General features: G+C 40.9%; 1 protein-coding gene across 2 annotated transcripts in view; it reads left to right on the top strand.

The window, feature by feature from the left end:
* Window positions 1-20,610, top strand: part of LOC116035265 (CUB and sushi domain-containing protein 3-like) — a 269,787-nt gene that overhangs the window by 13,309 nt on the left and 235,868 nt on the right. For both annotated transcript variants that reach the window (XM_031278268.2, XM_031278267.2), the window contains exons 2-3: window positions 1,186-1,408; window positions 16,853-16,965. In XM_031278268.2, the coding sequence (XP_031134128.1) occupies window positions 1,186-1,408; window positions 16,853-16,965 (336 nt within the window). The remainder of the gene's footprint in view (window positions 1-1,185; window positions 1,409-16,852; window positions 16,966-20,610) is intronic.

The raw sequence follows: 20,610 nt of genomic DNA, 5'->3' as shown, positions 1-20,610 counted from the left end.
ATTTTTGTGAAATATAAACAGCTGCAAGGCTTTGTCCAAAAATAATGAAACAGCTTGACAAGAGGGAAATGAATTGTCAGTCGGTTTTTCTAGCTCAGCTCCATAGCCAAGTGATTCTGCAGGGCGTGTGTATGGCCAACACTATGCAACGCATCCTTTACTTACTGAGTGTGAAAAGCTAATTACACTAGGAGTAAATTGTGTGTGTGTGTGTGGGGGGGGGGGGGTGTGTGTAAACCATGCATCTTAATTAAGTTTGCATTTCATTAGACAACGTGCAGCATAGCCTCAAATAAAATGGCACTTTTTTGCAGTGTGTGGGACCTGTTCATACATTGTTTTTGTAAGTGTGGGAGTACACTGGATGTGGAAATATGGAAGAATAGGTGTGATTGTGTGAGAAAAGGGATACTGTGATGTCTGTGCATGAGTGAGACAGATTATGTTTGTGTATGTGTTTGAGTTTGCTCATTTACATTAACACCACAAAGGTTAGCCAAGCAATCAGGTTATTGTAGTTTCAGAATGATAGTATAATGCTTAACCTAATATGTCAAGGGTATTGATTTTCAGCAGGCCAGTGCAGTAAGGTTCAAATATATGTTCTGTGGGCTGTGAAAGAGAGTGTAAAGGGCTTGTGGCACTAAATTGGAAGAACTTGCTTGTTGGTTGTCTCTGGGGTCTTTCTGACCCACTGGAAAGAAGTGGGCAGTAATGATACACCACTAGCTTTTTGTTCAATACAGCATTGAAAAACATCACAGTAGTCCTCAATTATGCATTTCTCTTCCATAATGACAGCAGTAGTTGTTGCAACCTCGGCTCTTATTCAGCTGGTTGCCAGATTTCCCTCACAGCATCTGCCAGCTTAGAACAATGTGGATTTCACAAACAATTTGTTCTCAGTTGATGAAAAATTGCACCTGGACTTTACAAGGTGCACACAGTTGTTATAATAAAAATGATATTTGGAATAGCATCTGTACGGGCCTATTTAAACGTTTTAAAGCCATTCTGTTTATTTATTGCTGCTTGGATGTGTGCACCAGGCAACATTAAGTACATTTTCCAGAAGGATCTCTACAAATTACTCCTTTTCTTCCATGTGTTTGAGCATTTAAAGTTTTTTTTTATCTCCTAATGCACACTGTTTGTTTGATAATAAATGTTTTCCTTTCTTTCCAGGTTTTATCCATACTTGCGGAGGCACTTTAAAAGGGAGGAACGGGACAATAGAAAGCCCCGGGTTTCCATATGGATATCCAAATGGAGCGAACTGTACCTGGGTGATTGTTGCCGAGGAGGGAAGCAGAATTCATATAGTTTTTCAATCTTTCGCTGTGGAGGAGGAATATGACTTTTTATCTTTGTATGACGGGCATCCACACCCGGCTAACTTCAGGACGAGGTAAGGAAGCAGCCCTGAGGCCATGCACCTTGAAGGCTGTGTTTGAATGCTGGCAGACAGGGATGGGAAGTAAGAGGGAGGGAAGCCTTCAATGGTCATCTCTAATGTACACATGACAAAGACTGTTTATTCTTGTGTGGATTGGGCTGTGTCCATTCTTTTCTGACATGGTTTTGTACAGACTTTAAATGCCCTCACAAAACTGTAGAATATTCTGATTTGGATTGTACATGTAAAAAGCTCATTTTGACTTTAAATGTAACATTTTAATTAATACATGTGCACTATTTGATACTAACTCTGGACAGTGCATATATTTTTCAGCAGTAAAAGGAAAAAAAGTACTTGATTCTGCTCAAACACAAAGTACTGTACAAAAAAAGTCCCAAACTATTTATTTCATGAAACATGCTTTAAATAAATATAGTAATGTATTTGGATTCCATAACAAAGAAACTCATCAACCTGAAAGCTCTAAGAAGAATGTCCAGCATTTATTTCTGAATGAGCTAGCTGTGTTGAGTGTTCAGTGATGCATGGATCAGCCAGCCACTATCCTTTATTCAAATGCTTCACTGGAGGAGACAGAGGTAAAGAAACACATGAAAAACAAACACAAAGATTTTTCTTGTTTACTTTTGTCACCGAACTGACAAACAATTGTTTACTCCATGTGGTTCCTGCATTCTCACCGAAGCCTGAAATTCAAGTGGTGTGGGAAGACTCTTTTGTGTTTCCTTTTATATTTCTCGATCTCCTCAGTATCTGTCTCTAACAGAATTATTTGGCTCTCACTGTGTTTGATTCTACGGCATGCTATATTCACACTACGCAGATGCGTACTGTTAGATAATTGATTGAATCAACTAAAATTGTGGTGAGACGGCATTCCATAATTTTTGCAGTGGAAGCTCATTGTCCTTAAAGGTCCCATGGCATGAAAATTTCACTTTAAGAGGTTATGAGGTTATGAGGAACATTAATGTGAGTTCCCCCAGCCTGCCTATGGTCCCCCCAGTGGCTAGAAATGGCGATAGGTGTAAACCGAGCCCTGGGTATCCTGCTCTGCCTTTGAGAAAATGAAAGCTCAGATGGGCCGATCTGGAATCTCCTCCTTATGAAGTCATAAGGAGCAAGATTACCTCCCCTTTCTCTGCTTTACCCGCCCAGAGAATTTGGCCCGCCCATGAGAAAGAGAGAGACATCATAGCTTGCAAACAAGCAAAGTGGCAGTTGGTCAAGGCCACACCTTCACCCTCCACCTTGCCCCCCCCTCTCTCCTCCTCAATAGCATTTAAAGCTACAGACACAGAAATGGCACATCCTAAGGAAAGCTCATTGTGGGACTGGCTCTAGTGGCTGTTATTCTGCACCAAGGCTGAATTTCGGGAAAGAGACTTCAGATACAGTATTAGGCAGTCCCTCCAGGATTTCGCGATGTCGCGATCGCGCCAATTCACGCAAATTCAACCAATCACCGCGACTTTGGTGCAACTCGCAATTTTGACCAATCACCGCAACTTTTCCGCAAATTTGACCAATAACCGGAGTTTCCCGCGACTTCAACCAATCCCAGCAGTCCCATGTGCCAGACTTTGCATCAGTATGTGACTCTGAGAGCCAATGACCAAGCGGGAGTGAGAACGGGTTGACGTAGGTTGTCACACCTACGTCGCCAAATAAATTTCCTTGTAAGACGAGACGTGTGTGACTCGAACATCTCACATTTCCCAACAAAACGTACAGCGAAAGACCGTGCAAAACATTTCGGACCGTCCTGCCAACCTGTATACATTTTAACATCAATGTACGCTGTAATGTTTTTTCACTATAAAGTCGCTGAAAGCGGCTGCTGTTTCCTGTCGGCTCTCTGCAGCGGGCGGGGCTGCTCAGTTCCCCCCGCGACTGAAACACACACACACAAACACACACACACACACACACACACACACACACACACACACACACACAAACACACAATCACACACGGTGGATGCAGGAAAAAACGGAGATGAGACGTACAGGATGACCTAAATTGAGGACAGCTACGCTCGTTATTGTAAGTGCAATGATAAGGTAAAGTCCAATAAGTACTTTATCAAACCATATGAATGTGTGTGCCAGGCCAGGATAGGAAATTAACTAAGAATGTAAAGATCAACAAGCCACTGACACATATGTTCAAATTTGATTCATTCAATGAATTATTTTTTGTCTTAAATCCACCAGCCATTTTCATAAACTCAGCCTAGAGTAGTTTTATTCTCCCCAAAACAAGTTTCTTTTTCTTTTTAAAAGAACTATACAAAAAAAAAATCGCAACTTAATTGCAACAAACATACAAGACATAGCAACTTTTATCGCAATTTTTTACAAAAGCTCCCGCAAAATCAGGCATTTTGGGCTGCAACAATCTCAAAAAAATCCTGGAGGGACTGATTAGGGGACCACTAAGGCCTATATAAAAGCATTCAAAAAGCAGCATGTCATAGGTCCTTTAACCTACATGTAAGATATTATTAGGGATGGACATACGATGCTGCTCCAAAAAGGCAGTGAAGGCTAAGGTTTTAGAGCCAGACACCATTTTTGAAGGTTTTTGTGGGATGTACACTGCTCAAGGATTTTGATTAATAGGCTACATAATGCTTTTTATTAAACACACTTAAATCCCCAACATGAGCTCAATCAAACCCTCACACCTTGCAAATGTCTTTACCTGTGCAGGCTGTAAGCCAATCATCATTGACTTGCCAAGTAAAAAGAAATCCTTTGATATATAAATATTTTGTTGTTACGCCATTAAAAAAAAAAGCCATATGTCTGATTCAGAAAAAATCTGACTTGCAGCATTCTTGAGATGTTCTATCTTCAAATGCAACCTGCTTTACAGAATCATTTTGTTTGGATTTTTAAAGAAAACATTTTCTTATCAAACCTAATTGCTCAAAACAAACCTACTCTTTAAAGATACATGTGCTGTGTACTATGAGAATATTATTTCTCGTCTGAGCTAATACACACATCAGCATTTAAACCTGTCACATCTTAGTGTCTGATTATCCACTTTAACTATTCACAAGCATGCTCCATCAGAGGTGAGTGTGGGGTCCAGCATTTCTCTGTAAAACATAAGACATAAGTCTCATAAAGACAATGCCAAAATATTTTTTTTTTCTGGCTCATTTATGTGCCTCAACTTCAGTAGAAGTGGGCCGAGGTCACATGATAATACAATGGAGGATGTTTAGCGAAGAGTGGCAATGAAGGGGAATACTTCAAGAGCTGAATCATTGTTGATACTTTAGCAGCTGAATCACTTTAGATGCTTAAAAGATTATGTTGCATAATGATGTTTTCAAGGTCAGGTGTACAGTATGAAAGGTTTTTCACCATGCTGGTTGACTCTGCATCACTTAATGATCTCAGATATATTACTTTTTCCGCATATATGGTTAAAAAAAAGCATTTATAGAGCAATTCCTGACATTGCTATGACATTTATATTGTTCTCCCCAGAATCATTTGAAAGTATTGACAGTCTTAGTGTTTTCTCTATACTAGTGAAATCATTGTTGCACAAGTACCTTAAATTGTGTCAAAACAAAATAATTAGCATCCCATTGGCTCAAACCTGTGTGTTATAAACAGAGGGCATTTTAATGCTAGTAATTTGAGTTTGATGGCAGTAAAATGGCACAACATCAACAAGTTATGTAATCACACATGCTGTTGACATTGCTTCGTATGCTAAATTACATTTATTGGCTGTGAAGAATAACTGGTGTTGTCACAGTGCCAGCATTTTTAGTTTAGTAGCTTAACAATAATAGCTTTACAATTCAGTGACAGTGAAACCTTGAAATAAAATATATATAAAATATATTGAAAAAAAAATATATATAATATAAAATATTGATAAATCAGCTCATCTTTAATCTGTGAAAAAGTATTTATACAGTAGGTGTTTCTCAATCACGATTAGTATCACCCTTAAAACGGAAGGAGTTGTTTAAGGAGTTGTTAAGGTGAGCCAATCCCTCCATTAAGAAGACATTACACCGTAAAGTCCCCCATTTTACATTCAATAATATATTCCACATTTCCAATTGTTACTGAAGGCAGCACAAATCCCCCCACACTCCATCAAACACGTAAACGCAAACTGCATTAGACAGAGAGCAAAGACACCCGTGAAAAGGTAGATGGGTGCAGAGGAAGCTTCAGTATGGGCTGTGCTAATAACTTTAGTAAGTGAATTGTTTCATGATTTTTTCCCACCACTTTGTTTTGTTGTCTTCGTTTACATAATTCGATAATTTGCTCACAGTAACGTAGGCTACTTAGGTAGGTAAAGTTTGATAGGTCTAGCTAGTCAACGGCTTTGCACACGTTAACTGTAAAAAGTTGAGCGCCAAGTCTTCGTATTAATGTTAACCAGCTAACAATTTATGGTTCTCAGAACGTTCTGGTTCTTGGTTGCAGGAACGTTCCCTGAAGGTTAAGGTTTTGGTTGGGTTTTGGTTCCCATGGAAAGTTTTCTTAACGTTTAGGGAACGTTAGTTCCCAGAACGTTGCAGTCTTAATGTTGGACTAGAGCTTAGATCGGCCCAAAAAATCAAGCCCGAACCTACCCGAGCCCGAGCACGTTGCGTCCGAGCCCGGCCAGGCCAGGCCCGACACATTAACTGTAATTATGAGCCCGAGCCCGATTTAAACCCGACAATTTTTTTAATACGTGGGCCGTTATAACTGACGTTCTCAACTACAATTCAGAGTTGTTTGAACTGCAGAAATCTGTTTAGAATAATACAACAAGGACGAAGCATGTAAACTGCGCTGTTTGTTTAGAATGGAACGGATCGCAAATGGATCTGAATGAAGAAACGTAAAAAAAAAAAAGAAACAATGATGAACAACATATTGTTGTCACTGCCCACGACTTGTTTAAACTGCTTCCATACCTCCGACTTTCCTCCACACTTGCTCAAAGTTAATTCTCCTGTTTTTCTTTTTTTCTTTACATCTTCAAGCTCCCGGTGTGATGCGTGCGAGAGGAGGAGACTCCGCGCATGAAGTGCTGCATTTTGTAACTGCAGCCTAACTTTTGTAGGCTACACATTTGTTACTTTTATATAGCCTATATATATATATTTATAATATTTCTGATTATGGCATAGCTTTCTCCCCACCCAAATAGGATAATAAGGTAATGGATAAAAAAAAATTTGCTTGATCAAGGGTCCGTCCCTGGCCCGGCCCGGCCCGAGGATGTGGCGGAAAATAACGGCCCGAGCCCGACCCGAGGTCCGGTCTGGCTCGGGTCGGGCTCGGGCTCGGGCCGAGAATCTAAACTCTGTTGGACACAACTCTTGATGTTATTGACTAGGAACATGACTACCAACGTAGTAATATTAGCGCAATCGCTGCGTCTGCGAACTTCAGATAATTTGTAGCTAATTGGTATTTTGAATTATGGCTAACTGTCATGACGTAGTGGGGTACCTAAATTGACCAGCGCCATAATTATTGTTATTAGGTGCACCTGTGCTTTTCCTGATGTGACACGTTAAGATGCCTCCTGTGAAAAGTTCTGTTGTTGTTAAGACATGTCACAGTGGAGATGTATTTATAACGATTATAATTGCACTTGATTGCTTTGAGAGAACAAACAAAAAACAATGCTTTAAATTGTAAGGTAACCTATTGTTATTTGTATTTGTATGGGGTTGGTTAATGACGTTAACACCTTACAATATAGTACAATTTAAAACAACAAACACTAAAATTGCAGGACTATTTTATTTGGGTTTCATGAAATTGCAAAGGCATTAAAGATATTGTGTCTACGCTCTGCATTTGTTGCCCTTTTATGCAACAGGTTGGTCATACTGTAGGCTACTGTCAGTATTTGAGTACAAGTGTGTTATCTTATTTATCTCAGTCAGTTGAGCTGCCTCAGTTCACTCATGGTTGAAATGGCCATTTGATGTTAAGTTGAAGCTGCAGTGCCAGCTGTTATAGAGAAAAAAAAAGCTTACCAAGTGCAAAGGTGTAAATACTATAGATAAAAGTAACTGCAGCTGCACTGGTGTGAGTTTTTGGACATAAATTTACAGGATTATCAGGTTATCAGAAGGGGTTGTTGTAGTATCAGTTTGGGTTAAGCAGGGGCTTAGATTAGGTAAAGTAAGGCAGCCAGGACTGTTGACATGCTTCCTTATTCAATGTCATCTTTCAGGTGACGTTTTTGTTGTTGTCTTGTTCCATTTTTCACCCACTGTAAATGTATCCTAAAACTCGAGAAGATCAGTTTAATAGTTCCTTCTGTTCAAAAAGTGGAGTTGACTGTTAGATGCACAAACTACACTATAAAAACAAAGGGTTCCAGAGCCAGCCCTAGACCTTTTGGGGCACCCACTGTCATGCGTTATCACTTCGTATGGCAGAAGCAACCAGGGCAGGAATTTCATGGCGGCCATCATGCCTCCTCAGTTTGGCCTTATGCCCCTTAAAAAAAATGATATGCCCTGTGACCACAGTGGCCTTGATCAGCCTTAGCCGATGACCGATACGGGCTGCCGATTTTCTTGAGCTGATATTTGGAGCCGATACTGTTTTGCTACTTCAGTTTACATCATAAAAATGTAAACCCTGCCACACTGGATTTGCTTTCGGAATCTGCTCTGCCATTTCTTTAAAAATATTAAACAAAAACACAGATCAGTGTCACTTCTGCAATCATCTTACATTCAAATCACCCAAATGATGTGTGCAATGTGCATCATATGGATGGGTGCACTGCATATGGTTAACTGTGCAAGGGTAAAAGGCTTTCATCAACATCTACAACACAGCCTTGATGATGCATTGCTTGCTGACATATAAGAAATATCCTTTGTCTCCAGCAACACAGAGCTACCTGTGGACGCCTGTCTAAATAATGCCGGAAAAAAACTATTGGCGAACGCAGCAGCCGCGTATCGTCCGATGCCGATACACGTAAAAACGCAAATATCGGCCCGATATATCGGCCGGCCGATAAAATCGGTCTATCGCTAGCCTTGATGCCCCACCCGCACTGCCCCAGCTCATTTCGCTGTTTTCTTCTCTGCTTCTTCTCTAGCAATACGGTTTAGTATCTTTTTTTTTTTTTTTTTTTAAACATTCTTTCTGTCAAATTTATAAAGTCGCACATACACCAGGTTCTGTTTTATGAATCATTATCATTGTGGAGCTGGGCACAGGGTTTTCCATGCCATCTTAAGGCTTAGGCGCAGCCCTTAAATCGTTTTTGTGCACCGTCTAAGCATACAAACGTCAAAACAACGTGGAGAGCATCTAGACAACTGGCAGAAAAACCGGGGCTGCCGCGACATTTCGACAGAGTGACAGTGTAAGTGAAGAAATAGAGACACAAAAAACGGAACGAATAAGAGAAGCGAAAGAAAAGAAAGGACCTAAAGAGCGAAGGGAGTCAGTGGAGCAAAAGAAAGAACACAAAAGTAAGAAAATGAGTGTTGCTCAGGGAGAAGACAAAATAACAGATTGAAGAGGAAACTTTAGTGGCCAAAAGTAATGCCTCCTCGGTAGCTTGGAAATACTTTGGCTTTAAGCCAACAGATGTTTCACAATGTTGCACTATGCAAAATGTGTCGAATGGTGGTTAACCACGCAAGAGGCAATAAAACAAACCTATTTTTGCATCTTCAAAACCACCACAAGCCACTTTACGATGGGTGCATGACACTATCCCAAAAAAAACCTGTTGCAGTTAATACGCCAGAGCTAGCCAAACAAGCCTTGCTAGAAAGTGCTTTTGCTAGTGGCACAAAGTACGACAAGAAGTCGAAGAGACATACCAAAATCCCCAATGCTATAACGTACTGTTTGGCCAAAGATATGATGCTCATCCACACAGTGGATAAAAAAGGCTTCAAGAAGCTTCTGAATGAACTAGACAAACGGTACCAAATCCCATCCCACACCTATTTCTCACCGGTAGCTATCCCACAACTTTATAAACGGTGCAGAAAGACGGTGCGGCAGAGTTTGGAGTCGGAAAGATTGAATAGTTTTCATCCACCAACGACCTGTGGTCCAGTCGCACTACGGAGCCATCCATAAGTCTCACTGTAAACTATATTGTTGTGAATTTATGTTTGTTTTCTCGTAACTTTTGTAATTTTATGTTTAAAAATATTGAAATTAATATCGATATAACAATATTCATAATCAGTATCGCAATATCACATTTTGTCAATATCGTGCAACCCTACATTAGTGAGGTGTTTTAGTTTATGATACTTTCCATTTACATATAGTACACAAGGGGTGCAGAATACTAGAAAAAATATAATACAGTCCAGTACTACACCATCACTGACTGTGACTTATACATGTAATTAATTAACACCTCTATGGCAGTCACCATTATAGGCATCATAAAAGTAGACTTCATAGGAGGACAGTTGTATTGGATTGTATCAGATTGTACAGGTGTACCTAATAAAGTGGACACTGAGTGTAGGTGTCTTGTCAATTAGCGTTTAAGTCCCACTGCTGATTAGTTGTGTCAAATATAGGGTTAACGATTTGCAAACAAAACCAGAGAGGATATTTTGCGCAGACTTTTCAGATTAACATGGAACTAATCCTGCCATTCAGAGAGGAGGAAAAGCACAATTTTTTTTTTTTTGCTATGAGACAAAAGCAAATGGCTCAAATTCTGATGGGTTTTTGCTGATCCGACCCAAACCTCTAAATAGCAACATTGTTCTTTGTCTTTTAGTCACACTTTTCTTTTCCAAGTGGTGGATTTCCTCACAATGTGGGACCATGTTGTGTGGCGCCAGAAAATGATAATTCCATGACAGTCTTTGCTGTGCCTCTAGGGCCCACAGTGTACGCCAGCAGAACGCCTGCTCTTATGCAATTAATTCTCTCCCAAACAAAAATCCCTGAGAAGAAGGAAAAAACAAGCTTCCTTACCTTGTAAACTTTTGTTTAACTTTGTCAAGAAAAATGCAGCATAGACTTTTCCAACCTCTCTTCCAGCTACTTGTTCTGAAAGATGTTCATTTCCATATGGCAACACCAGAAGTTTAGTTTTTTCTTGTTTTTCCCTCCCTTCTCTGAATGTATGTTGTGTTGTTCACTCAGATGAATCGTCAGCTGTAATTATAAATATAAACTTTGATAGGGATTAAAGATGCCTTTAATTTATTAATGCTTCTATTTAATTAAGGCAGAAATTGAGAAGGGAATACGACAAAAGCGACAATGAATTTTTAACGTGAAAGAATCGACATCCCCGTGATGGACCTGATTAGTGTCTCCCCATTGATCTATGTATTCTCTTTGCTCTGTGAAGTTTTCTCCCCCCCATCCCTTTTACTCGGTGCTGCACCTACATTACGTTCAATCCCTCGTGCCTGAGAATGGCTGGTTGAAGCCCTCATTATTGTCCTGAAATCATATGCTGAGGATGGTAGAGGAAAGGAGACGAGTTAGTGTATAAAAGCCTTTTATTTCAGTGTTGAGTATGAGGTACTATAGACCCCTTGCTGCCCACAGACAGCTATAATTTGTTCCTTAATTTCTGATTCAACATCAGGACATCTGGAGAATCTAAACACTCATAAGCTTTCGCGTCACGCCAATTTCTCGCTCAAGTAAAATATATTAAATATAAATATTTCAACTTAATGTGAACAACGCAAATTTCGCGTATTTGCCTCTTTTGCGTCGCGCCATTCACCGTGAAATAAGGTAAGGCATGAAGTAAAATCGGGATTCATGGCTGTGCAGTGCTTTGTTATGTATCTGTTCCTACTTTGTCACCTCCAATCTGGACAACCTAAATGGAATCTATGCTTAGGCTTCCTTCTCTTCACACAAATATACCAGAGCCGATGGGATACATGGAGAAGATGCTTTATTGCCCTTTTGTCTGCACACCTGTGAACTAATTGCAATTTTTTAAAATTGAAATGATTGCTCATATTTATCCCAGTTTTGTTTTTGCATTTGACACCCTGCCTATTTACATCAGGAGAATTACTTGCAGATTCATGATACTGTAGAAAATGACAATCAAAACTAAAGTTGAGTGGCACACTAGACATACAGAGAGATGCATATTAACTTTCTCACCATACACCAGGCATTCTCCATATTACATTTCCCTTTTGCAATTCAAGATATTTTTTTTTTCTTCTTATTAGACAGAGAAGAGCCAAGGATGAATTAATTGATAGCATGGTTTGACCTTTTATTAGAGGAGTTATTAAATTAAATGCCGGTGTCTGGGGCTGCTGTAATGAGTTAGGACATGCCAGTGCAGAGTAAGTCTATTAATCATCCCCTGCTGACAGCTAGCAGGAAGGCCATTGTTTACCTTTAGTAAGTAACCTGCCTTATTTTGCTCTTGTTTCCTACAATAAACTAAAGGCAAGTGGTTCACTTTAATTGTTGCTTACTAGGTAAGATCAGTCAGAACATGAGGGCTCTTGCCCCCCTCTGTCTGTTTTTGTTCTTTCGTCCTCTTTCCAAGAAGACGCAAAGAGGTTAAGAGCATTGTAGCAACAAGGAGAGGTGGGCAGAAGCAAACAAAGAGATACAAATAGGCAAAGCGACACAAACAGTGAACCAGCAAGACAGGGAAAGTAAAAGTAACCTTGAATAAGAGCAACCTCATGCAATGAGAAACAAAGTGATAGAGAGCTTGTGTGACAGAGAGCTAGTGCGACACAGAGGGAAAGAAAGGTGGAGGTAGAGAGACAGCGAGCCAGACAAATAGACGCACATCATTCCCTTCTCTCTCTTCTCTCTATAGAACGCCACTACTGTGACACACTAATCAGATGGCAGGAATGTCTGACAGCTACCTTCAGGGCTGATGTAGTGTGTTCAGGTGGAAGGAAAGGCTGCATCTGTCCAGGCAATCATTGGCACACTGTTCCCAGGCACACACAGTCATTCTGCTGCCACTGGTGTTGCTTTGATCCATAAACGGGGGGCATCATAGCTGTTCAGACACCTGGCGTCTCTGGAGTCTAATACAGATGCAGCAGAACGGGTTTCTATCTGAGTCACACTTGTAGCACTTTTCAATTTCTCTTTGTACTGCTGCCATTTCACCCCAACCTACAGTAAGATGTAACGTACAGTAAGATAGGCAGATCCTATTTGTGGTCCTATTCTGCTTTCATCATCTTGACTGCGACGCCTTAAACTGTTGTACTTTTACCATTTTCAAATGAAAGTTACCTAATGAGTCTGGCCTACCTTGCAAAGTGTCAGATTAGGGCATAATCCGGTAGTTAGGATGTCTTCTTTGTAGAATTTCAAATGGAAGAATGATTTAGCTGCAGACTTGTCTGATTTCCCACTCACAAGCTCCTGGTGTCTGAGGAGATGGCAAGCCCCATGGTGTTCATTTTGAATGACATTTTCCAACCATACACCCAATTCCCACTGAGGTCAACATGTGCTTCTTCGGTTTTAACCAAACCAAAAGACTTTTCTCACACACATTTCAAAGACTACTTAAGAAAATGTCAGGCTGCTCTTTTTTATGTTAAAGTCAGAATGAGTTTTTTTTTCTTAGGCAGTTGCACGTTTTCATGCCCATGGTTTAAGATGTTGCTTGTTTAGGTTTTGTATTCAGGTTCAAATTATTTCTGCATTACCGTGACATGTACGACTGAAGACATGACCTCTCTGAATCAGAAATAAGTCTAGGAGTGCAGGATTTCCACCAACTCTGCTTAGACTGTCACCTCCTTATCTTTCTCACTGGCAGCCTTTGAAAAAAAATATGTCTTCCCCCTCATGTACACTAACCCCATGACACCCTCATTCCCTTGCTATTTTGTGCCATGATGACGACAATGCAATCTGAGAGAGGATTTAGCCCGTTGAGACTTGAAACGTGGGGTTCAGTTTGGCATGGCTGAGCTTTCTCTGCGGCCTTTTATCCACCTTGCTTGTGGTCATGACAAAATGTCTTTTCTTTATTTCAGATATCCTGGTGGTTGTATGAGACTAAAGAAAATACCTAGGCTTTGGCTCATCAGGGCCAATTCTTCATGTTACCCTGTATATCTGCTGTAACACTGCATCTGTTTTCTCAACACCTTTATTGTCTCTGTGTCACATATCACATACATGCCATAGCAGCACATATCCACTGTACACTTCATGGAGAGGTGGGTTGGACGCGGGTCAGACAAGGGTCGATTTCAATGTGAATTGCACACGACCAAGGTCGGTAACAACTAGGGCGGGACAAATTTCATTGGTTGGAAATGGAAGTGCACAGTCATCAGAGGTCACCGCACACTTTGAAAAAAGGTGTATTGGCGTAGAGCCCAATTTAAGACCAAAGATTTGCGGCGACACGAGTTGAAACTTGCGACGCACCGGTTTGCAACGTTCTGAAACCTGCCAGTTTACACCAATCAGACGAGACGGTGTATTAGGGCTGCACGATTATGGCCAAAATGATAATCACGATTATTTTGATCAATATATTGATCACGATTAATTATCACGATTATTTGTTGATTTTAACCAAAACAAATTTTATTGTCACATAGGCTAATTATAACTGCTTTCACATCCATATTGTGCTACATTCCTCCTTTGTTGAAGGATACTATCAAGGAGCTTATCAGCTGTTGTGCGACTGCTTTTCACACATGCGCGTTTGCCGTGAAAAGATACAGGCAACGCAATTTTCTGTTCACGTTAACGGCGCATGTTAAAATCCGGTGCCAACAGGGCACCGGTGCCAGGTATCTACCGGACGAAATAGAAACGCGGATTACGGTGCCACTTAAAGTGTCTGCGCTGCTTTCTGATGCTCCAAAACAGACGTTAGAGGCAACAGAAACATTGCTGCATGTCACGCAAGTAAACACTAATAACACGTTACACAGCAGCTAACGTTAGCCTACCATTAGCTACAGTAGTAACTGGATTAAACACTGCTAAAATGCTGACAGCTAAACGGTGTAGTGTGACTATATTTCACCGTAGAGGATTCCAACAGCGGGACGTACAACAGTCTGCTGCTAAAGCTATGAGCTAAAAGACTCAAACTAGCACTGGTCACTGCTGTTGTCTGAAAAACGACACAAACGGGACAAAATGTTGCGTTTACTGGTAAACTGGTAAACCTCGTGACGACTTATGACCGACTGCTATCTGCTGTGGAATTTTCCTCACGTTACTCTGTCCTCTGTGATTGTCTACCATAAACTGTATTTACAGTCTATGCTGTCTACATCTAAACTAAGCTGCGCGGTGCAGGGAACAACTCTGATTGGCTCATGAAGGCACGTGATCAGAGAGTGGTTTACGGAGCTTTGGAGAAAAAAAAACATTGATACAGAGCGTTTTATGAATTGAATGAAGCATTTTAAATATCGCTCGATCACGTGAATTTGATTGTGGGAAGCCAAAATCGTGATCGCGATTAAAATTCAATTAATTGTGCAGCCCTACGGTGTATTATCTTTATAGGAACGACTCTTTGTACTTCCGTTCTAACTGACTTTCAGGCTTTTTTGTAGCTGGATGTATCATTTGTTGCGTCTAAATATGAATGTGGATAATGTTAGTGATAGTGAGATGCTCGCTACAGTTGCATTTCTAGTGATAAAAAGGCAAACGTTTTATTTCTCTGATTCATTGCTTTGCTCTAACACCGCTCGCTCTCTTCAGTCACTCTCTAGCCTGCTCGACCACATTACCGTGCCTGCTGGCCCTCCTTAAAGCTTCAGACAGCCTCCGTCCAAAACTGCCATTTCGACCAGTTGGTTTGTAATAAAATATATTATGGGTCATTTTATTTCTATATAAAATATAGTTCCACTTTAACATGATTCAATATCCTAAATATTTTGATTGTTCACTACTTTAGACACTACTTGTTTCCTACAGCATTTTAACCACAACAGTTTTGCCAATGCCTTCTTTTCCTCTGTTTTTCCACTCTGCCCTATGTGAACCCTTGACAGGGTTTAGGGCCTGCAAAATCAATTACATTGCCTTTTGATATTTAGATTGTGACCAGTTTGAATATTGCCTAAACGAAAGTCATTGAAACATTAATAAGTAAAACTATAAAAAGCAAACAAATGTGCTACCTCTCTCTCCTGTGCTTGTTGTTTTTGTTAAAGCACTCCAACAAAGACTTTTCTTCGGATGCACAAGCTTGCCTCCACGTTTAATTTAACCACGATAGCATGCAAGTTCAGTACAGTTCTCTTGTGAGTGATTAAGCTTTTAACAAGGTCAGATTTTCAGTTCTGTTTCCTCCATAAATGTATTCAAAATTGCATCATCTTGCAATTGACTTTTAGCGGTGTCTTGGCATGCTGTGCAGTACTTGCGACAAAGGGTAGGCTAATTATTTACTGCAAGGACCAGCACAGTTCACAGTGCTGTAATTGGAAACTCTATTGAAGCTGTAAATACAGCAGCCTCTTCTTTGCTGTCACAGGAGGAAGTTCTGTTTTTCTACACTTGGCCCAGTACAGACATTATTCACCTGGCTTTTTGTCAAGTAGAGGTTTAGTCACACAAACGGCACCAAAGCTAGCAATGGAAAATAACAAGAGAAAAGCTGGCAATATTGGACACATTTTGTTTCATGCACAAGTTTTGTCCATGCTACACAGCCTGGTTTACAGCAGTGGAAGGTCGATAGAACATCAGCAACGGGTGCTGAGGAATGGTCAGCAACACATCTTGTTTACGACGTTGTGAAAGTAAATGGATTTGTTTGGATCTGCACTAATTTGAAATGCCATAATGAAGCAGTCTGTTACAATGCAGCTGCCAGCCCTCAAACAACATCCAACAATAGGGAAGGTTCTCACTTGGGTTTTGATTGTATAGTACCCAGTATATTATTGGACAAATTGAATCACAATTCTCAGCAGTTCTGCCTTACTAGACACAAAATGCTACATCGCACAAACTCACCAGTGGTCAACAGTCATTATTTTTTAGTGATAGTTACTTTGATGTGCCGTTTTTGTGCATCATTGCATTTTAGTGCACACATCCCTCAACAGGAATTTATGAATTTACAGTCAGCCACTTCACCTGATGGCCTATCTAATCTACAAAAATGACAGATGGTTAACAAACCCATGTTGTGTTTTAGTTTCTGCCTCACAACTTTTTAACAGTGTTGTCTTTTTGGGATCATAACAATTTGGGTAAAAAGCCTAAATTGTAATAGATGTCACTCAGTATCCATTGCACTTGAACTTTTGTGGTTTTAGAATTTGGAAGCTGAAAAATGCAAATGTTTTACCACAGTAATAATTCTTTAATCTAAGCAGGTTTTGTTACTGTCATCATACAGATTGAATTAAAACATTTGTCTTGCATTTAATTAATGATATGTCTTTTTCTTATCTGCAGGATAACAGGATTTACCATCCCTCCGCCTGTTACCAGTTCTGGCTCCATTTTTTCACTGAGGCTTACCAGTGACTTTGCAGTAAGCGCTCATGGATTTAAGGTGGCTTATGAAGGTAAGAAAAGCATTATTTGCTCTTTTGACTTTTATTAGAAATGGCCATCAGATTGAAAGAAATGTGGAATTTAAGTCAGAGACTATGATCAGGACAGCTCTTCATAAACTAGGTCTTCATTTAGAAGAAAAATCAATCAGCCAGCCAGGAGAAGTAGACACCATTTATTCTTAAGAGAGGGACGTGTGATCACACTTACCTCACCTGATTTCCTGTAGGACTTCCACTGTTGAGTTATGGAAAGATTAGGTACCTCAATTAAGCAAATTAATCTCATATTTTCCAAATCAACATCCCTCCCCCCAAAGTCCTGAACCTTTTCTGCAACTCCAGAGGTGCATCTGAAATTGCATGGCAGATGGTGATGGGAATTAGTTGAACTAATGGATGTACCGAGTTATCTGTGTTAAAGCAGAGCCGAGAGCAGCGGGGAGCTGTCTAAATAGGAACTATCCTTCTGTGACCATCACGCTCACCCCTACGTTTCTCCCCTCTGCTTCTTCATGTGAACTCCATCGCTCATCCATAGTTCTTTCTTCATCCGTTCCTTCAATATATTTTAAGAGTTTTTTTTCTAATGTGTTCCTTTCTTTTCCTCCTCCTTTTATCATATTACCTCCTTTCCTACCTTTCTCTTCTTCTCCCTTTCTTTCTACCTCCTGTCCTTCTTTGGCTTGTCTGCTCCTCTCTTCCTTCCATCCTTCAGATGTTTCTTTACTTTCAGTCCTGTTCCCTTACCTTCTCCTGCATACACAGGCTGACCCTATCCTCTAGCCTTACTCCTCCTCCCTTTTATGATGTCCTTTTCCACCCCCCTTTACTCCTTCCTCATCTCCCCACCTGCCCCAGATCTGGCCAGCCCAGGACCTCTCCCCTCTCCATCTGCCCATTTGTGCTCTATGTCCCCTGCTCTGTTTTTCTCCCTCTTCTGTCTCCTTCTATCTTTCTCTCTCTGTCTCCAGTGAGCGGCTTGGTTGAATTAGGTCTCGTTCTTCTGCCTCCATCTTTTGCCTGTGTAATCTTCAACAGGATTTTATGCTGATTTGGATGTTAAAGGGATACTTCACCGATTTAGCATTAAGCTTTGTATCAGTAGAAACACGGTAGTATTTTTGATTGACCGTGCTTCTCTTCCTCATGTCCCTCTGAGACGAGAGATCTCTGTATTGTGGGTCTGGAAAAAATCTTTTTTGCCCAGAGGCAATGGACTACAGCCAGTAGTAGGAGCTACTTCCGCATGTTTTCAACCCGCCCATAGGGGGTTGGACTGTCGTCTTTACCCGAAGCTTGCCGAATAAAAACAAGTGTCAGCCATCTTGAAGCTTCGCTAAACTGGCTCTGTCTTTTCATCAGAAAACTTTTACAACAATTATGTGCATTCAAACTAACGCACATGTGTACCACCGGGATACATTGGTACAGATTGGAGAATATGCAGGAAACTTTATTACAGACAGAATACTCGACACACTACGCAAGCTTCGCCTGCTACGGAGGCCAGCACCTCAGCCTGCAGTGTCGCTCGATGCCGCTAGCCGGGGAAAGGGACCTTGACAGCGGTGTGCAGGAGTTGGAGCTGGTGGAAAGCTAACGCTAGCCGGCCACCTGTTCATCAATCCTGCTTGCGTGTCCGCTCATTAGACAACAAACTGGACTACATCCAACTTCAATGAAACTCCCAACGCGAGTTCAGAGACTGCTGTGTTTTTGTTGTTGTGGAAACATGGCTGAACAACAGTGTACCGGACTATCTAGCTACCAGGCCTGCTGCTCTGTTGCCGGGTAAGAGAGAAGACCCACCAGCCCGATAATTGGGCGTCGGGCCGTCTGGCGAAGTCCGTGACTCGAGTCTGTTCGGTGTGTCCCGTGCCGTCGGCATTCATTTGGGCCGACCCAACATGTTCAGTCGGAGATAGGGCAGTCGGGACTCACCCGGAAATGGGGAGCCGCTCAAAATCTGACGAAAATCTTTTAAACTGACCTTTGTCAATCTGAAATGAAGACAGATTCAGCAACTGCATGGCCTATTTCTCACTTAAAATGTTTTCAGAAACACGTTTCGGTGAACTATTTTAGTCCAATATGAGATCGTATTCTGAACAAGCCGCCATGACAGTCTAGCTGTGAATTTCCGGAGAAAAAAGAACCACCTGACGCGTTCGTCCAGTCAGCTGCCGGTTTTCATTTTCTGGGAAATAATCAGACTGTTAATGGAAACGATACAGAGCAGCGCCACCTGCTGCTATGGAGACGTATTACGTTTCGCGCACGCGCAGAGCGTAAGCTCAAGTCGGCGTCGCCTCAGTGTGTTCTGAGGCATTTTTTGGACCTCGGGGACCCGACTGATCAGTCCGACTGCCTTTTCTGCCGACGGTCGGCCCGTCTGGTTGGTGTGTCAGGGCCCTTAGACTAGTGGAGGTGTGCTGTGTTAACACGGACTGGTGCAGAAATGGGATGCTTGTATCCAACTAACTGCTAACTGCTGGTGGAGTTTGTGACTGTTAGATGAGACCATTCTACATTCCACGCAGATTTACGGCTGTGTTTATACTCTGTGTTTACAGCGCACCAAGCGCTAATGCTAGTATGCGTTAGCTGAACTTTATGGAGCATATGTGTGTGCACTAAATGTAGCCTGTTTCGTATGTCGTTTTTATATAATGTCGTTTTCATATATTTTAAATGTGTAACACCACTTGAGCCACGGTGAAACGTTTTGTGTATATGGTTGAAATGACAATAAAACAAACTTGAGTTGACTGTCTCACTGTCTGTGAACGGTAACCGTGGCTTGGGAGTGGACTCTAAAGCAGCGAAGCAAGTGCATTCTGGGATTTGGGGTCTTTCATCCACATGAGCCAAAAACACATTTTCTGGCTTTTCTCGGCCTAGAAGCCATCGATTTCTAAAAAAGAATCCCATTTCTACTACATAAGTGACTCAATTTAAAGATATATTCATCTTTCCAACGGTGAAATATCCCTTTAATCACATTGTGTTTCACATTAGGCACAGATATTTCCCATTAATTAATACTGAAAAGTAATAAGTACAGTGGAGAATATTTTCCAATAAGGACAATAGGGGATGTTATATCTATCCTACATCTCTAGGAGTTGTATTGGTTAAGGATGGTAGCCAAAGCTGTGTATTTTAAAACAGTTTATTCCCAACACATTGTATATTGTATGCAATAATAGCATGACAAGTGAATGTAATGCCATATTTTGGATGTGAAATGATGGTGCTACAGTAGTTTACAGTATAATGGTGCAATTCAATAAGAAATGTCAGTAAGAAAGTTACTTGGTATCATCACCATCATCTGATTGAAAGCCCAACGCTTGACTATATCATACATTTTCATTATTTTCAGTCCGAGCCCTTTTATAACACATATAAAACGCAACTATTTCAATGTACCCAACCATAATGTATTCATTTGCATTTACTGTCACCGCTGTATAACTTTTTTCCTTGTTATGCTGATATGGTTAGCTACATCTTATGCATGAATATGTATGTGCTGCTCATTCCTATGATTTGAAAGTGTGTGATGCTTGTAGTCTCTCAGATATGATTGAATCACGACTGTAATAACTGAGTTTGAATCTGCGTGCATACGAAGGACACAGTGAAGGACAC

This window comes from Sander lucioperca, chromosome 10 (assembly GCF_008315115.2).
Source record: "Sander lucioperca isolate FBNREF2018 chromosome 10, SLUC_FBN_1.2, whole genome shotgun sequence".
In the NCBI taxonomy this organism is placed as follows: Eukaryota; Metazoa; Chordata; class Actinopteri; order Perciformes; family Percidae; genus Sander; species Sander lucioperca.
The sequence above is the reverse complement of the archived record's forward strand: the minus strand, read 5'-3'. Positions and strand labels throughout refer to the sequence as shown.